At 38.3% G+C, this 20,096-nt stretch overlaps 1 protein-coding gene across 1 annotated transcript; it reads right to left on the minus strand.

Moving 5' to 3' along the window:
- Positions 1 to 12,061: 12,061 nt before the first annotated feature.
- LOC105864064 (coiled-coil-helix-coiled-coil-helix domain-containing protein 2) lies at positions 12,062 to 12,722 on the minus strand. The gene has a single exon (XM_012751714.3). It carries the CDS (start codon positions 12,690 to 12,692, stop codon positions 12,231 to 12,233), a length of 462 nt encoding a protein of 153 aa, XP_012607168.1. The 5' UTR covers positions 12,693 to 12,722; the 3' UTR covers positions 12,062 to 12,230.
- Between the last annotated feature and the right edge of the window lie 7,374 nt (positions 12,723 to 20,096).

Raw genomic sequence — 20,096 nt, forward strand, 5'->3', positions numbered from 1 at the left:
ACACTGGGGTTAAATTCTATTAAAGCAACTGTTCTGTGCTGCTGAAACCATCTATTTTGAGAATTATCTGTCACTATTTCTAAAAATATATTTATAACTCTGCTCTAAATTATAACTAAATACTAAAAACATGCATCTAATTCTGCCTAAGTGATAACTAAATACAAAATTAAAGAACTTTCCTGGATGAAGGACACTAGGAGTTTAAATTTCATGACCTACATTTTTATTACCCTTTTCTGTTCATCTTAGTCGATCAGCTAAACGGCACAAATTGATAATAGTATGGCAGGTACCTGAGCATTTTAAAATCATAGACATGTGTTTGGAAACTATTCTTCTTCAAGAAAATGTGTGCTGCTCCACAGAAAGCCGAATGCTTCTCCCTCTGGGGAGTGTGTGGCTGATGGATTGCTCTTCTCGCTTCTTACCTGCCCAGGTTGACCCAACGCCCGTTTGCTGGCCCAGCCCTGCTGTGCCTGCGGCCCCAGTGTCATTAACAGAGCACCTGTACTCCTACACTCTCAAAAGTGTCCCCTTTTGGATGCTATAGTACATGGTCACCCCACATCTGATTGTTTGATGTGAGATTAGTAGGCATAAAATGGCCTTTGAAGAAGCAGGGGCCTTTATCCATCAAGAAGACTAAGTCTTTCTGAGAAACATTATTTCAAAACACTTCAATAGTTTCAAACACATGGATTCCTGAAGACATGAATTGTGTCTGCAAAGAACGTTCAGTAAGATCAAAGAGGCACAAACATGGGATCTAGCACAGCGAACCATGTCCCGAGAGCCCCGGTGATACCAGCAGCTGCACCCAGTGGCTCCCTGGGCCAGAGCAGGGCTTGTCCGTTCTCCCTCAGGCCAGCCCGGAACTCAGTCCCACAGCTCTGGCATGCCTTTCCTTTTTCTCCCGCGGGCCACAGCCCCTCCCCGTTCCTGGTGTCTCGCTGCAGCCGCCCTTCCCGGAGCCCTGGGTGTGCCTCCGCCAGCTCCTCCAGGTGCCTGTCTCTGTGGCCTCCACTGGAAGACGTGGCCCCGCTGTCCAGATCCCAGGGATGAGGGGCAGGGGTGTGGCCCCCACGGGGCCAGCGCGTGCTCTGGAGCCACAGCTGCAGCTGGAACCTCAACTCCACTCCTCCGCTGTCACTGCAGAAAAGAAAGTGGAACCCTTAATCTGACTCTGAGTCCTGTTGGCTTCTTCTTCTTCTTCTTTTTTTTTATCAAGGGGAAATGCACATAAAGGTAACTGTTGTAAAATGAGCATCTCAGTGACATATAGTACATCTACAGTGTTAAGCACCCACCACCTCTACCTAGTTCCAGCATGTTCTAAGACCATGTTCCAAGGTCAAAAATAAAGCCTATGTTTTATCCTAAGATTTTAAAAAATGGATTTCAGCTCTTATATTGTGTTTAGGTTCATTGATCTACTTTGAGGTAATTTTTGTATATGGGATGAGGTATGGGTCCAACATCATTTGCTTGCATGTGGATATCCAGTTTTCTCAGCACCATTTGTTGAAAGAGTATCCTTTTCCTTTGAATGTTCTTGACACCCTTGTAGAAAATCAATAGTCCACAGACACTGGGTTTATTTCGGGACTCTCAGTCCCATGTCATTGGTCTGTGTGTCTGTCCTTACACTAGTACCACACTGTTTTCATTACCATAGTTTCGCAGTAAGTTTTGAAAATATAAGTGGGAAAAATCCAACTTTATTCTTGTTTTTCAAGATTGTTTTACCTTTTCATAGCCCCTTGCAATTTCACACATATCTGATTTTGATAGGGATTGCAATGAATTTGTATTGTCATTTTAACAATATTAAGTCTTCCACTGCATGAACATGAGATATCTTTCCCCTTTATGTAGATCTTCTTTAATTTTTTTCAGCAACATTTTATAGATTTTAGTGTACAAGTCTTTCACATCCTTGATTAAATTTATTTCTAGGTATTTTATTCTTTTTAATGCTACTGTAAATAGAATTGGTTTCTTAATTTCTATTTCAGATTATTCACTGCTATTGTATGGAAATATGATGGATTTTTGTGTGTTGATTTTTACTCTGCAATTTTGCTGAGTGTGTTTATTGGCTCTAATAGTTCTTGTGTGGACTCTTTGGGTTTACTACACAGAATCATATTTTTGTGAATAGAGATGGTTTTACTTTTCCTTTCCAATTTGGATGATTTTAATTTCTTCCTTTTGCCTAATTGCTCTGGCTAAAGCCTCCAGCACAACATTGAATAAATGGTGAAAGCCTCCTTGATCTTAAGTCCTGATCTTAGGGAGAAAACACTCAGTTTCCAACATTGAATATGATGTTAGCTGTGGGTTCTTCATAAAAATTCTTTATCAGATTGAGAAAGTTCTCTTCTATTCTTGATTTCTGAGTGTTTTTTTAATCATGAAAAGGTGCTAGATTTTGCCAAATGCTCCTTCTACATCAATTGAGATAATTTTTTTCCTTTTCTTCTATTAATGTGGTATATTACATTGATTAATTTTCATATGTTGAAACATTCTTGCATTCCTGGGTTAAATCCCACTTGGTCATCATGTATAATCCTTTTCATATGCTGTTGAATTTGAATTTCTAGCATTTTTGTTGAGGATTTTGCAGCTCTATTCATTAGAAATATCAGTCTGTAATTTCTTTTCTAGTGGAGTCTTTGTCTGGTTTGGGTATGAGGTCACACTGGCTTCAGAGAATACGTTAGGACATCTTCCCTCCTCTTGTATTGTTTGGAAGAGTTTGAGAAGAATTAGCATTAATTTTTATTTAAATGTTTGGTATAATTCACCAGAGAAGCCATTTGATTCTGGGCTTTTCTTTATTGGGAAGTTTTCAATACTGATTTAATCTCTTTACTTGCTGTAGATTTGTTTAGATTTTATATTTGTCCTTAAGTCAGTGCTATGGACAGAATTGTGTCCCTCTCCAGATTTGTGTGTGGACCTTAAACACCAATGTGACTATATTTGGAAATGAGGTCTTTAAAGAGCTAATTAAGGTTAAATGAGGTCAAAAGGGTAAGGCCCCAATCCAGTATGACTGGTGTCCTTATAAGAAGAGAAACAGATATCAGGAATGTGTGGCTACAGGGAAAATGCCATATGAACCCACAGCCAAGTGGCACTGTCTGAAGTTCAAAAAGAGAGATCTCCCAAGAAACCAAACCTGATGGCACTTGATCTTGAGCTTTGGACTCCAGAACTATGAGAGAGTAAATTTCTATTATGTGAACCACCTAGTCTGTGATATTTTGTTATGTCAGCCCTTGCAGACTAAGACAGTCAGTTTTGGCAATTTGTGTGCTTCTAGGAATTTTCCCCTTTCATTTAGGTATTCAATTTGTTGGTGTACAAATGTTCATAGTCTTTTCTTCTATTCCTTTTATTTCTGTCAGATTGGTAGTAATGTTCCCACTTCCATTTCTGATTTTAGTTTTTTCATCTTCTCTCTTTTTTTTTCTTTGTCAGTCTAGCTAAAGATTTGTCAACTTTGTTGATCCTTTCAAAGAACAAAGTTTTGGTTATGTAATTCTTTTTATTGTTTTGCATTTCATAAATCTCTAATCTTCATTATTTTATTCCTTATGCTAGGTTTGGATTTAGTTTGCTTTTCTTTTTTCTCATTTTTTAAGTTGCAAAGTTAGCTTATTAATGTGAGGGGTTTTTTGTTTTTCTTTTAATGTAGGGATTTACAGCTACAAATTTCTCCCTAATCACTGCTTTTGTTGCATATCATAAGTTGAGGTATGTTGGGTTTTTATTTTCCTTTGTATGTATGAAGATATTTTCTAATTTTGTTGTGATTTCTTCTTTGAACCATTGGTTATTTAAATGTAATGTCCACATATTTGCAAATTTTACAGTTTCCTTCTGATGTTAATTATTAGCTTTATTCCATTGTTGTTAAAGAAGACATTTTGTATGACTTTAATTTTTAAAACTTATTGAGACTTGTTTTGTGGTGTAGTGTATGCTCTATCCTGAAGAATGTTCCATGTACACTTGAGAAAAATGTGTATTCTGCTTTTTGGAGTGGTTTGGGGGGTGTTCTATATATGTCTCTCAGGTCAAGTTCATTTATGGTGCTGTGAAAGACCTCTATTTGCTTATTGATCTTCTGCCTGTATGTTCTATTCATAGCCAAGAGGTATTGAAGTCTCTAACTGTGATTGTAGAACTATTTCTCCTTTGAATTTTTTCAGTGTATGTTTTGTAAATTTGGGGGCTGTTGCATAATGTGTATATGTTTATAATTGTTTTGTCTTCTGATAAATTGATCTTTTTATTACTATATAGTATCCTTTTTTTGTCACTTGCAACAGCTTTTGACTTAAAGTCTATCCTGTCTGGTCTTCATATAGCTTTCTTTTGATTACATAATAATATTTGCATGCAGGATCTTTTCCATACTTTTACTTCCTTTGTCTTCAGAGCTAAAGTATCACATAGACAACATACAGTTAGATTATGTTTTTAAATAATCCTTTTTGCTAATACTTGCCTTTTGATTTGAAAGTTTAAACCATTTACATTTAAAGTAATTATTGATAAGAAAGGATTTATTTCTGTCATTTTGCTATTTGTTTTCTTTATGTCTTATCTTTTTTGTTCCTCATTTCCTTATTATTTTCCTTTTAAATTTTTTTGGGGTAGTGAACCAAGTTGATTTCTCATTTCCTTTGTGTATTGTTAAAATATATATATATATACATATTTTTGTAATTTTTTCTTTTTTTAAATTTTATTTTAGCAAATTATTGGGGTACAAGTGTTAAGGTTACTTATATTGCCCATGCCACCCCTCCCCCTTCAAGTAAGAGCTTCAAGCATGTCCATCCCCCAAATGTTGCACATCTTACTCATTGTGGTTGTATATACCCATCCCTTCCTCCCCCCTCCCACCCTCCCGACACCCGATAAATGTTACTCCTATATTTCCACTTAGGTGTTGATCCGTTAATACCAATTTGCTGGCAAGTACATGTGGTGCTTGTTTTTCCATTCTTGAGATACTTCACTTAGTAGAATGGGGTCCAGCTGTATCCAGGAATATACAAGAGGTGCTATATCAGTGTTGTTTCTTAAAGCTGAGTAGTACTCCATGGTATACATATACCACATTTTATTAATCCACTCATGAATTGATGGGCACTTGGGTTGTTTCCATAGCTTTGCAATTGTGAGTTGTGCTGTTATAAACATTGGAGTGCAGGTGTCTTCTTCATAAAGTGACTTTTGATCTTTTGGGTAGATGCCCAGTAGTGGAATTAGTGGATCAAATGGTAGATCTACTTGTATCGCTTTTAGGCATCTTAATATTGCTTTCCACAGAGATTGAAGTGGTTTGCAGTCCCACCAGCTATGTAGGAGTGTTCTTCTCTCTCCGCATCCATGCCAGCATTTGTTGTTTGGGGCCTTTTTGATAAAGGCCATTCTCAGTGGAGTTAAGTGGTATCTCATTGTGGTTTTGCTTTGCATTTCCTTGATGATTAGAGATGTTGAACATTTTTTCATATGTTTGTTGGCCATTATTCTGTCTTCTTTTGAGAAGTTTCTATTCATGTCCTTTGCCCATTTTTTGATAGGGTTGTTTGATTTTTTCTGGCTGATTTTCCTGAGTTCTAAATAGATTCTAGTTATCAGCCCTTTATCAGATGTGTAGCTTGCAAAAATTTTCTCCCATTCTGTGGGTTGTCTGTTTGCTCTCTTGACGGTTTCTTTGGTTATGCAGAAGCTTTTTAATTTCATTAGGTCCCTTTTGTTTATTTTTGTTGTTGTTGTGATTGCCTTTGGGGTCTTCTTCATAAATTCTTTGCCTAGGCCAATGTCCTTGCAGGTTAGACGTGTTTCCTAAAGGCAGCATATACTTGGCTTGGGTTTTTTAATCCATTTGGCCAGCCTATGTGTCTTGAATGGGGAGTTCAAGCCATTCACATTTATTGAGATAACTGATAGGTGCGGCAGATTTCTGTTCATTATGTTGGGTTGAACTCTGTTGCTTTATTTTCTCTCTTGAGCCATTGTAATGTCTGGGCTTTGATCTTTAGCTTTGAGTAGATTTACATTCGTGAGTGTTTATTGTGCTGATCCGTGGGTAACACTGTTTTGAGTACTTCTTGAGGGCTGGTCTTGTCTTGGTGAATTCCCTCAGTCTTTGCTTATCTGAGAATGTCTTAATTTCTCCTTCATATACAAAACTTAATTTTGCAGGGAATAAGATTCTAGGCTGGGCATTGTTTTGTTTCAGAAGAGTGAGAATGTGGGCCCAGTCTCTCCTTGCTTGTGAAGTCTCATTAGAGAAGTCTGGTGTTATTTGAATTGGCTTTCCCTTGTATGTTACTTGCTTCTTTCGTCTTACAGCCCTTAGAAGGGCCTCTTTAGTTGATATTTTGGTCAGTCTGATGACTGCATGTCGTGACGTCTTCCTGTTTGCCTTGAATCTCCTAGGGGTCCTCTGAGTTTCTTGAACTTGTATATTGAGATTTTGAGCAAGGCCTGGGAAATTTTCCTCTATTATATCTTCAAATAGCTTGTCCAACCCTTGAGTGTTGTCTTCTTCCCCTTCTGGCAACCCTATGACCCTCACATTAGGTTTCTTCACATAATCCCACATCTCTTGTAGGCTTTGCTCTTTTCTCTTGTTTCTCTGCTCCATCTCTGTGACTGATTTATTTAATTGGAAGGTGTTATCTTCAATCTCTGAGATTCTTTCTTCTGTTTGATCTACCCTGTTCTTGAGACTTTCCACTGTGTTTTGTAGTTCCCTGAATTGATTCTTCATTTCTAGGAGTTCGGTTAAACTTTTCTTCATTGTATCGATTTCTTTAGTGAACTTTTGTTCCAGGTCCTGGAGGCTTTTTGTGGTTTCTTTGTGTTGGTTATTAAGTTGTTCTTGCATGTCCTTGAATTTTCTGATGATCCACATTCGAAATTCCTCTTCTGTCATTTTGGTTGCCTGATTTGGGTTGGTGTCCGTTTCTAAGGGGCTGGTGCTTCTCTTGGGGGTGTGGTTTCTGTTTGGTTCTTCATATTTCCAGAGTTCCTTTGCTGATTTCTTCCCATGTCAATCAGTTGTTGCTTCTTTCCTTTAGGTTTTCGTTTTGGTATTCACACACCTTGTTTAGTTTCTCAGTCGGTAGGTGGTGTCTGTAGGTGAGTTTCGACCACTCCCTGTATAATGAGTCAGTAGGTGCCGTGAAGAGGGTGTGCAGGGTGTTCTCCTTGTCAGTAGGTGGTGCTTGCTTGGAGGAACAGGATACCCTGTTGTTTTTGTGACCTGTGCTCAGCTCTTGTTCCTCTGGAGAGGCACTCTACTGCCTCAAGTGGTTGGTGGGGCCCTGGGACTTCCAGGTGTGTCCTTTTCTCCCTCTCAGTGAGGGCTGGTCTGGGAGTTAGTCTGGGCAGAGCTGGGTTGGGTAAGCCTGCCCTCAGGCACCACCAATGCCGTTAGCAGGGGTCAAAGTTGTTTTCTGCTTCCAGGAAAAGCTGCCAAGGAGGGGCTGGAATGGCCCCACTCAGTCAGAAAGTCTGCATGTGGGGTGGGGCTGTCTGAGACCCACAGTCTAGAGTGGGTCTCTCTTCTTTCCACCATCCCCAACTCCACGGCTACTCCTGGGCCTCTGCCATCAGGCCAGATCACACGCCACCGGGCCTCCCCTGGCTGTGATGCAGGCCGGGAGGTTCCCTGCGCAGGAACGCCACCTGGGCTGGGTGCATAGCCTCCCTTTAGGAGGAGGGTTGCCCTCTAGGATGCTGATCGGCAGAAGGCACACACACCTCAGTAGGCTGTTTACGTATATCCCTTCTGTGCCCTGGGTAATGAGAGACCTGGGTGCACGGGATCTGGTCTGCTGGTCTGACCTTTGGGTCCCAGGGTTCAAACTATATCCCCACCAGGGAGAGGAGTGCTAGTCCCACTTCTCCCTCCAGGAGCCCAAGCTGGGTCTATGTCTCTCAACCTCAGGTTCTGCCCCGTTCTCCTGGGATCACTGGGCTAGCTGCTCCTGAGACGGCTGGCAGTTGGGGAACTCACCGTCTGAGTTCCCTTCAGTCAGCTGTAGGGCCCCAAAGGGAAGGTCCTGTTCCCTGGAGGTGCCTCCGGCTGGTGGCTGTACTGTCTTTCTTGGCATCTGTGGATAGGGTCGGGGGAGGGGAGAAGGAGGCAATATGGTGCCTGCCGTGTGGCTCGGGTCTGTGCACAGGGAAGTGCTTTGCGGGCGTTGGGAGCCTGGTGCCACATCTGCTACTGGCTTACTGCTCACTGGAGGTGGCCATCTCTGGGCTGGTGTCCGCAGGTCTCTCCACCCGCTGGGGCGCCCACCGGCACTCTGAGATGCAGGGGAGGGGAAAGTTAATCACTTCACCTACCCTTGCCATTGGTCTCCAGGCTGCTCTGAAGGTCTCTGCTTCCAGTTCTCCTCCGCAACCTCCTCCCGTGGAGTCTCCCGTGGTTTCAGGTACCCCTCCTTCTGAACCCCATCCGATGTATGCTTGTCTTCTTGCTTCTTTCTTCTAATTTCTGCTAGAATCTGTCTTTCCTGCAGAGACACTCTGTCTGGCGGTGTTTCTTGGCCGCCATCTTGATTCTGATCCCTCTAAAATATATTTTCTTTGTGGTTACCATGGGATTACAATTAACATCCTAAATTTATAACTGTCTAGTTTCAGCTAATACCAGCTCAACCTTACTAAGGTACAAAAACTCTGCTTTTATATAGCTCCACCCCCCACCTTAAGTTGTTGGTGTTACAAATTACATCTTTATACGTTGTGAGCCTATTTACATGGATTTTAATTATTTATGCATTTGTCTTTTATATCATTTAGAAAATAAAAGTGGAATTATAGATCAAAAATATAATAATAACTTTTATATTTACCAATGTAGTTACATTTACCAATATCTTTATTTGTGTGGCTTTGAGTTGCTGTTCAGTGTCCTTCCATTTAGCCTAAAGGATTCTTTTTTATAGCATTTTCTATAGGACAGATCTACTAGTAAGAAACTCCCTCAGTTTTTGATTATCTGGAAATATCTTAACTTCTCCTTAATTTTTGAAGGTTAGTTTTGCTGGATATTAAATTTTTCATTGATTTTTTTCCCTTTAGTGGTTTATATGTGTCATCTCACTGCCTTCTGACCTCCATAATTTCTTATGTGAAATTGGCAATTAATCTTATTGAGGATCCAATGTATATGACAAGTTTCTTCTTGCTTGCTCCTGCAAGATTCTGTTTTTAATTTTGCTTTTCAAGTGTTTGATTACAATGTGTCTAAATGTAGATCTCATTGAATTTATTCTATTTGGAGTTTGTTGAGCTTCTTGGATGTATTGATTAATATCTTTCATTAAATTTGGAAAGTTTTCATTCATTATTTCTCCAACTATTCTTTCTCCTTTTTTTATTTGGTCTGTTCTCCTTCTGAGATTTCCATGATACATATATTAGTTATCCTACTTGAAAATGTCTCACAGTTTCCTTAGGCTCTGTTCACTTTTCTTCGTTTTATTCCTTCTGTTCTTTATACCAGATGATTGTCCTATTATCAATTTTGCTGATTCATTCTTCTGCCTGTTCAAATCTGCTGTTTAACTACTCTGGTGAATTTTTCATTTCAGCCATTTTACTTTTCAGCTCCAGAATTTGTTTGGTTTATTTATAATTTATATCTGTTTAATGATTTTCTCATTTTGTTCATGCATTGTTTAACTGGCTTCATTTAGTTCTTTGTCCATGGCTTTCTTTATTTCTTTTCAGACAGTTGATTTAAAAATTTTTACCCAGTAAGCCCATGCTTGGGTTTCCTTATAGAGGATGTAGAGGATGTTTATATATTTTTTTTCATGAGTGGGCCTCACTTTCCTGCTTCTTTGTATATCTTGTGATTTTTTTGTTGTTGAAAATTGGACATTTTGAATATTATGATGTCCAAGAGTTTGCTATTCTTTCTTCTTGTTGTGTGTAATCATCTATTTGTTTAGTGCAAGCGTCCTCAAACTATGGCCCATGGGCCACATGCCACCCGCTGAGGACATTTATCCAGCATGCTGGGTGTTTTTGCTGCAGCTGCCTGTCCTGCTCAGCAGCCGACTCATCCCAGGCCCACAGTGTGCACTCTCCAATGGTCTGAGGGACAGTGAACTGGCCCCCTGTTTAAAAAGTTTGAGGACCCCTGGTTTAGTGACTTCCTGAAATCAATTTTGCAAAGACTGGATTCTTTGTCATTTGTGGTCATTTAAGTCTTTGTTCCACAGTGACCTGGCAGAGATTACTGGTGGTTAAGGAACCACTTCGGTACCACCATTGACTATAGTTGATAGCCACAGATGAACGTGCATGTTGACTCTAGCCTACAGCCATGATATGACTTTTCTGATTTTTCATTTATCAAAATAAAATTGTGAACATTTAAAAATAACATAATGAAAATATATATGTATATGTTACCTATTCTGATTTACATTACAAGTAAAGCTGCCATTAAAGTAAAACAAGCTTTCAGTGCTTTAAAGCTTTCCTCATCACACAAGAGCATAACGGACTCGTCGTCAATGGACAGCACAAACTATCGTGAGGACTGTGAACGCAGGCTGTGGGCAAGGTTTTGTGGCCGGTGAGTGCCGTACTGAAGTGATTAAATACCTGGAGTGAAAGAAAGAAAGAAAGAAAGAAAGAAAGAAAGAAAGAAAGAAAGAAAGAAAGAAAGAAAGAAAGAAAGAAAGAAAGAAAGAAAACAGGAAAAAAATTACTGTCTTTTGACCTTTGCAGCTTGGCTCTGAGTTGGGCACTCCTTTAGTGCTATGCAAGGCGGTCTACAACTATGCCTTAGCTTTTACCTCCTGCTTGTATGGAGCCCACAGATCTGTCAGAGGTCTTCTCAGATCTTTTCAGCATATGTGTCTTGTCCCGGGCATGCACCTTCTCTTCCATTTTCCCCAGTAGGCACAGAACCCCATATGAGTTCTTATTCCTCTAATAATCTTCCTTTTTGGCCTCCTCTTTTTTGGATTTTGGGTTCTGTCTACCACTTGCCCTGCCCACAGTTCCTTGCCCCAATTGGGAACTGTGTGTCTTTAAATCTTTTGGTAGCTATCACTGCCTGGAAGCTGCTGTACCTTGGAACAGGAAGGTGAGGAAAAGGCCAGCTCAGTCTTTCAAGGAACCAGTAGACAGATGGGTACACACTGCCACGGTATTTTGAGGACAAGGTCCATATTACCCCCTGGCACCAGCAACCACACTAGAAATGCAGCCTGCTGTCCCCTGGTTGCTATAAACTTTGGATTAAAGTACAGAGTTCTGAAAAAGTTGATTCTGTTAGCTTACGGTTGTTTCAGTGGAGTTATTTAAGCAACCTACACCATTTTCTGTGACGTCATCTCCTGTTGTCTCTTGATGAAAATACGCTTCCTTTCTTGCTAGACGTTAATTCAAGCTAATATGGTCACTAGATCTTGTGTGACACAATCAAGACACTCAGCAATCTTTTGAGGATGTGTTTTGTGCAAAAAAATGCTCAGGAAATCCTCAGCACCATCTTATCTGCAGTATGTGCCATGGTGAATGCTAAGTACACAGGTGCTACTGATGTTCCCCAAGCTGATTTTCACCCATGCGCTGTTTGAGCATTTCCATATAGCATGAATTTATCAAATATTTTTAAAGGATAAACAATTTTTTTAAAAAGAGCAAATAATGATATAACTCTTTTATTAACAATGCACTTTTCAGCAGCTTTAATCACTCTTGGTAGGTTTATTCCTCCACCTGCATTTGACCGTACATTGCAAGGCCTTACTAACACAGCCTCCAAGCCTACATGAGCCACATTAAAAAGTGGTCTGTTCTGTGTGAAGTAAGGGTGGACCTCACAACCCCTTGTACTTGCTTCTTGCTCTCTCTCTCTCTCTCTTTTTTTTGGGAAGGAAATCACTTTATTTAATTACCTAGCAAGAACATCACAACAGCTGGTTTAAGGAGGCCACACCAACCAACAGTTGCCCAGCTCCCAATTCTCTACCATCTCAATGAACTTCTACACAGTAAGAACACCCTCTTCCACTGCAATTCTGAAGCAAGGAAGCTATTAAATGACAGAGGAGAGGTTTAACTGATGATTTTATACTTTATGCTTTCACTATTAATTACTAAATTAACTTGCTCTTGAGAGCCGATTTTTCATTTCTTCAGTTTGAACTTCTTGATTAAGATAATCCGTTCGCAAGTCTGCACTGTTTCAGCACTTCAATGAAACCCTCACAGAGCTTTAGGTCGCTCTGGTTCTGGGCACATTCCAAAAACTGTTTTATCTCATAGTAGCAAGGGCCAGCCTGCTGCTGCTGTGCCAGCTGGCTTCCCTGAGGCTCCTGGTAAGTGATGTCAGGGTTTGATGGCTCGGCGTTACGTCCTCCACTGAAACCCCCAGTCACGGCATGACCCAGTGTGTGCCCAACTGCAGAGCCCACAGCCACACCTGCTGCAGTGGTTGCCATCTGGGCCATCAGACCTGGCTGCCGGGGTGCAGCAGCAGGTGAGCCAGCTGCAGATGGTGGGGCTGCTGCTGGTGGCTGAGCTGCTGGTGCTGGCCTGGGTGCAGTTCTCATCTGAGGGGCCCGGCTGGCCGGAGGGGCCATGCGGGAGGTGCGGCTTCGGCTTCCACACGGCATTGCAAGCACACTGTGGCTCGGCCCCTAGAACTGCGAAGCTCTTGCTCTCTTTCTTGGTGCTTTTGTGGAACCATATGTTCCCTGGCCCAAGGAATGTTCTGCACTTTGGTCCAGGTATTTATTTACAATGTGTAATAGAACTTGACTGCAATATTACCCTCTACCAGAAGATGTCACTCTAACGTCTTGCACACAGGTAAAAATAGTATTATGCTGATAATAAGGTAGCTTGGAAGAATGGTGATCCCTTCATTTTCCCAATGAGAGAGATGAAAAGACAGATAGGGGTAGTTTGGGCCAACTTGCATATATGAATAGAAACTGTTAGGGTGATAAAGAAACACTCAATATATACTTACATTAACTAATTTATTTGATTATATATACATACTTCAAATTATATATTCTATAAAATCACATGAATTTATAAATATCACTTTAATTTCCACTTATATTTTAGAGGACAAATTTTTGAAGGTACTTCATATGTATATTCTTCATAAGTTTCTTTATTATCACTAGGGACACTTAAAACTTTTTATTTGAAAATACTTTTGAATTTATAGAAAAGTTGCAAGAATAAGAATAGAACATTGAATAACCATGTACCCTTTACCAAGATTCACCTATTGTTAACATTGTATTAAATTTGTTTTATCATTTGTTTTCCCTTTTTTTCTATCTATACAATGCATTTTTCTTAGCCATTTAGTTATCTCTAAATACTTTGATAAGTATTTCCTAAGAAAAAGGCATTCTTACACACTCTTTGGTAAAAATATCAACTTTAATAAATTTAACTTTTTCCTAATCTGTTGACCATGTTCTAATTTTGTCGATTGGCCCAATAATGTCCTTTCCAGCATTTTCCCTGCTCTAGTAGAGGATCCACTCTAGGATCAGGTACAGTATGGATCTCTAACTTCCTTTAATATGGAACATTTCTGTCGCCTTTCCTTGTCTTTTACAACTTTGACATTTTTGAAGAATATAGTCACTTTCCCCCCTCACAGCCCCCATTTTTAAAATACAATGTTCCTTGTTTTGGGTTTGCCTTATGTTCCCTGATTGCTAGAGATGGGTCGTGCACCTTAGGCCAGAATGCTAGAGAGGTGATGCTGTGTCCTGCCCAGGGCAGCTCACCTTGAGGCATGTGGCATCCATCTTTTCCTCAGTGGTGATACTAATTCTCTATCCCCTGGTCAAGGAGTCATGCAATTTCTCCATGGGAGTGCCGCCTATGTTCCAGAAACGGTGCTAAGCATTCAACTTACACTTTTCACAGTTAATCCCACAGCAATTTTGCAAGCTAGGCTTCATTCTTTTCACTATACAAGTAAGGCAACTAATGAAATTGAGATTTTCATGGTCACACGTTGGTGAGGCTGGCGTTTGGCTCTGGTGTGCTTGACTCAGATGCCCAGGCACTTTGCAATTCTCCGTTACATTTCCCAGGTTGAGATGTTCTGATTAGGTTTCAATAAATCAGTGCCATGCCATGCTGTCTGCTTTATTTATGAAATGCTGCCAGAGTTAGTGCATGAATAGTGAGCCTGCTGATGTGGTGTTCAGAGTTATCTACCTATGACTTTGAGCTTCTTGATATTGAAATGTTGGAAGAGGTTGAGAAAATTCCCACCGTTCACTGCTATTTCAGGATGGACAAACTTATAAGAAACTACAGTAACTGTAGGGTTAAAATTTTAATTGAAGAAATCAGAAATATACATTTTTCAATTCTCCAGAAGCATTTTGCCTGGTTTCCAAGTCTCACTGCAATTACTAGTTAATAAAAAACATGCTTTAATATGCTGGCAGAAAATTGATACTCTTCTCAATCTGTGCCATGAAACAAATAAAAATGTGAGGAGAAATTGAGTTTTCATTTCAGAAATAGAAAATGGATTTTTCAAAGTTCAGATCGTCACCTAAGAGTAATTTTCTTATAATAAGTTTAAGGCTGACTTGCTCAATGCGAAACTTTGCCAGGGAAAATTGATACTTTTGAAATAAAATAAAATTGCAACCTATTTCAAGAGTTGTCTATTCCAAAAGCCACTGGGTAGTTCCGCCCAGCAATCTGTGCCTGCCCAGGCCGGGGCGAGCGCTCAAGACTGCTGGTGCACTAGCACATGGCACTTTTTTCCGAGCAGGATGGAAGGGCTGTGGTCAGCCCTGGCTGGTGAAAAAGCTGCTATTCACCTGGGTGCAGTGCCCTGCTTCATGCGTGGCTGAGGAGTGTGGATCCTGCCTTCTCCTCATGAACTTCATGCTCTTGAAAATGGAATGTGCTAAGCATTCTTTGTGTTCTCTGATGCCTGGCTCTCTACTTCTGGGCATATGGGGCAATTGTACTTCTCAGCCTCCCTGGAGCTGGGCATGGCCATGTGACTTGTTTGGGCAGTATCAGGAATAAGATCATATATTAATATAAATCATAATTGGTATCAGGAGTGGAACATAACTACAGATTTTAATGCCACTAAAAAGATTAAAAGAAATATTATAAATGACTTTATGTCAATAAATTTGATAATTTAGGTGAAATAACTTTCAAAAAGACAAAAACACAGCTTATTAAAAATAACAAAAAACAGAAATTATATGTTTTCCTATGTCTGTTAAAAATTGAATTTTTACTTAAAATCTTTCTCTTGAAGAAATCTCCAGGTTCAGATAGCTTTTCTGGTGAATTCTTCAGAAAATTTTAAGAAGAAATAACACATGTTACACAAACTGTTGCAGACAGTAGAAAAGTGAGAAGTGAGAATACTCTCACTTAATATCATGAGATTAGAAGAAACATCGTCATAAACATAATACTGGATATTTAAAGAAAGGAAAATTACATGACAATTTCACTCACAAACATAGTTGCAAAAATCAGGGAGAAGGGGAAGGGTATGCACTTTCATGGTGGGTGCAGTGTGCACCACTTGGAGGCTGGGCATGCTTGAAAAGCTCTGGCATAGCGGGGTGGGGAGTGGGGGTAGGGGAAGAATATGTAACCCTAACAATATTTGTACCCACAGAATATGAGATAATAAAAACAATTAAAAAAAATAAAAAGGAGAAGATATAATAAGTTTTTTCCAAGATTGTAAAATGGTTAAATCATTAGGAAATTAATGTAATTCATCACATTACCAGAATAAAAGAGAATAATTACATGAATATCTAAATAGATCAGAAAAATCACTCGATAATGTTTTAATAGTCATTGATGACAAAAACTCTTAGTAAACCAGAAATAAGTGAGAAGTTCCTTAACATGATGAAAAATATCTTTAAAAAATAAGAGTAAACTCATATTAATAGTGACATATTGCAAGCTTTTCTCCTGGGATTGACAACAAGAAAAGTATACCACTGTCACTGCATCTATTCAGTGTTGTTTGAAACATTCAAGTCAGTGCAATAAGGAAAGAAAAAAACAAATAAAACTATCATTATTTGTAGATGACATATTTGTATAATGTAGTAAATTCAAAAGAATCTATAGTTTAAAGAATTAGAATGAAATTAACAATATAGGCAATACAAGGTCAATACATTCAAATTAATGTTATTTCTGCATATCAGCAATAAACAATTAAAAATTGAAATTTTAAAAAATGATGCCATTTATAATGGTGACAAAAATCATAAAAAACCTACAAGTAAATAGAAAAATTTATAAAACTCTACACAGAAAATTTCAAAACATTGAGATAAATTAAAGAATCTAAATAAATTGAGGGATATGTTATAGCAATAGAGAGGGAGAGGCAATATTATGAAGAAGTCAAATCTTACCAAATTGATTCATGGATTTAATGTTATTACAATTAAAACCCCAGTGTTTTTTTTTTTCTTTTTTTGAAATGGACAACCTGGTTTTAAAATTTTTATGGAAATGCAAAGGTCCCAGAAGAGCCAAGACAGTCTTGAAAAAGCAGAAAAAAGCAAATAGAAAACAAATGAACAAAAATCTACAGACACATACACGCGTACATACACACACACACACATACACACACACCCACTAGAACTGACTTCATCAAATATCAAATTTATTAAAACAGTGTGGCAGCATTTAAGAATGACAATGAGATCAAAGGAACAGAATAGAGAGTCCAAAAATAGACCCATATGTAGCAATCACTTGATTTCTCTATAGATAACACTGCAGTGCATTGGGAAAGGCTGGACTATTCAATAAAATATGCTGAGTATCTATGTGGGAAAACCATCTTGCCCTCTGCATAGCATATACAAAAATAATTCCACAAGCATTAAAAAACCGAATTTCAATAAGTCACAGATCTGAATAAAACCTGTAAAAGAAAAATATAATTGTCTTCATGAATTGGAATAAGGAGAGATTTTTTAAAACAAGAAACAAAGGTGATAGACATAAAGAAAAAGATTGACCAAACAGACTACATTAAACTTAAGGCCTTTTAAAGAAATCAAAAGATATCTTTAATCACTCTGGTACAAGCGTGGACTACAGTTGATAGCCACAGATGAACTGAGCGTCGACTTTAGCCAACAGCCGTGATATAACTCTTCTGATTTTTCATTTATCAAAATAAAATTGTGAACATTTAGAAATAACATAATGAAAACATATATGTATATGTTACCTATTCTGATTTACATTACAAGCAAAGCTGCCTGTAAAGTAAAACAAGCTTTCAGTGCTTTAAAGCTTTCCTCATCACACAAGAGCAAAAAGGATTCATCATCAATGCACAGCACAAACTATCCTGTGGACTATGAGTGCCAGCTGTGGGCAAGGTTTTGTGGCTGGTGAGCACTGTACCAAAGTGGTTAAGAGAGTGAAAAGTCAATCACCAACATGGGAGAATATGTTTTAATAGGTATAATGCAACAAAGAACTAGGATACTAGGATCCAGACTGTATAAAGAACTCTCATCAACCCATAAGAAAAGATAGATATACCAACAACAAAATGGGGAGGAGGAAGGAACAAACCAAAAATCAAAACTTGACTAGGCACTTCAGAAAAGAGAATATCCAAATGGCCAATAAACATTTGAAAAACGCTCAACCTCATTCACAAAATATGCATCCAACAAAGGACTAATATCCAGAATCTATGGAGAAATCAAACAACTCAACAAGAAAAAACTGAATCACCCCATTAAAAAGTGGGCAAACGTCATGCCCACTGGATGTGGGCATGACGTGGGCAACAGACATTTTTCAAAGAAAAACACACAAATAGCCAACAAACATATCAAAAATGTTCAACATCACTAATCATCAGAGAAATGCAAGTTAAAATAACAATAAGATATGGGATATCACTTTAATCAGAATGGCCATTATTAAAAAGTAAAAAAAAAAACAATAGATGTTGGCATAGATATAGAGAAAAGGGAACACTTATACAGTGTTGGTGGGAATATAAATTAGTATAACCTCTGTGGGAAATAGTACAGGGACTTCTCTCAAAGAACTAAAAATAGATTTACCATTCGATCCAGCAATCCCACTATTGGATATATATACCCAAAGGAAAAGAAATCATTATATCAAAAACATACTTGTACTGTATGTTTATCATAGCATGTTTATCATAGCACTATGCATAATAGCAAAGATACAGAATCAACTTAAATGACTGGATAAAGAAAATATAATACACACACACACCCATGCACACACAGAAATACTACTCAGCTATAGAAAAGAATGAAATCATGTCTTTGGCAGCAACTTAGATGGAACTAGATGGAGTCCATTATCCTAGGTAGAAGTAAGTCAGGAATGGAACACCAAAAACAGCATATTCTCACTTATAAGTGGGAGCTAAGCCATGGTCATACAGAGTGGAATAATAGACACTAGAGACTATAAAAGGTGGTAGGCTGGGAGAGGGGTGAAGGATGAAAAATTACCTGTTGGGTACAATGTACACTATTCAGGTGACGGCTACACTAAAAGCCCTGACTTCACCACTACATGATATATCCATGTAACAAAACTGTACTTGTACCCACTCAATCTATGAAAATTAAAAAAAAAAATTGAAATTAAACTACAGCAAGATACCTATCATTACACAACTATCAAAAGCTAAGATGCTGGTGAGGATGTGTAGCAACCAAGACACTTCCATTCTACATGGTTGGTGGAGGTGTAAGTGGCATAATCTCTTTAGAAAACTGGCCATATTTGCTAATGCTGAAAATACCCATACCTAGTAGTTCCACATCTAGGCAATCTAATCAACAGAATTTCATACCAACATGTTTTAAAGAATGTTCATAGAAGCTCTATTTGTAATAGTACAAAACTGAACACAACTTATATCCATCAATAGTGAAATACATAAATAAATTGTAGTTTATATTAATATATATGATAAAATACTATTCAGAAGTGAGAATGAATCTTGGGCACATGATCAGTGTAATATGAATCTCACAAAATGTTGAAAATAAGGAGCAGACACAAAAGACTACATGCTGTATAATCCCATTTGTATAAAGTTAAGAGCAGGCAAAACAAATTCTAGTATTAAATGTTAAGGCCATTATTCCCCTGTGGGAATTGTGACTAGAAGGCAGCACAGGGAGGATTTCTGGATGATAGTACTACCTTGTTCTGCTCTGTGATGTGCTCACTTTGTAAAAAGTCATCCAATTGTACACTGATGTTTGGTGTACTCTGTTGAATATGCATGTTATACTTCAATAACATTTTTCATAAAAACTGACAGTGACACATACACACAAGCTGTAAAAAGATACAATATGCGTAATATCTTTTTGCATAGTCAAATATTGCATTCAAATAGTGCACTTTATTAGTAAACATATTTGCAAATACATCTATAGGTTATTTTCATTTGCATTTCTCATCGTTTGTGCGGCTGTTTATCAAATATTTACTGGCCATTGGTTTTTTTTTTCCTTCTGAAAATAGCCTGTTCATATACTTCGCCCATTTTTACTGGCTTTGTCTTTTTTAAAAAATTGATTTGGAGGAATTCTTTTCATGTTACAGAAATGAACCCTTTGTGATGTGCACTGAAAATCTCGTTGTGGCTGGTGTTATCATTTTGTTTATGGTCATACATTGTGCAGAAAATTTAACATTAATGCACTTGAAATTAACAATTTTCTCCTTTAAATTGTGTATGTATTAGGCCTTGTTTAAGATATCCTTTCTTATTCTAATCTGTAAAGGTATTCTGTGTATTTTTAAACAAAATTTTCGTGTTTATCATTCAGATTAACTCTGCATTTAATCCTTGTTGTTGAGTGTGAGTTAAGCACATTCTTCTATTTTTGGCTATAGAGTTAAATAATTGCCACAGCATCATTTATTGAAAATATCATTCTTCCTCATTTATTTGAAATGTTTTCTCTGTCATTTGTCAAGTTTCT

The sequence above is a fragment of the Microcebus murinus genome, chromosome 8, assembly GCF_040939455.1.
Source record: "Microcebus murinus isolate Inina chromosome 8, M.murinus_Inina_mat1.0, whole genome shotgun sequence".
Classification (NCBI taxonomy): Eukaryota; Metazoa; Chordata; class Mammalia; order Primates; family Cheirogaleidae; genus Microcebus; species Microcebus murinus.

What these genes read in the sequence shown, in the direction of transcription:
- LOC105864064 (XM_012751714.3), bottom strand. Translation starts at nt 12,692, where the DNA reads ATGCCGTGTGGAAGCCGAAGCCGCACCTCCCGCATGGCCCCTCCGGCC.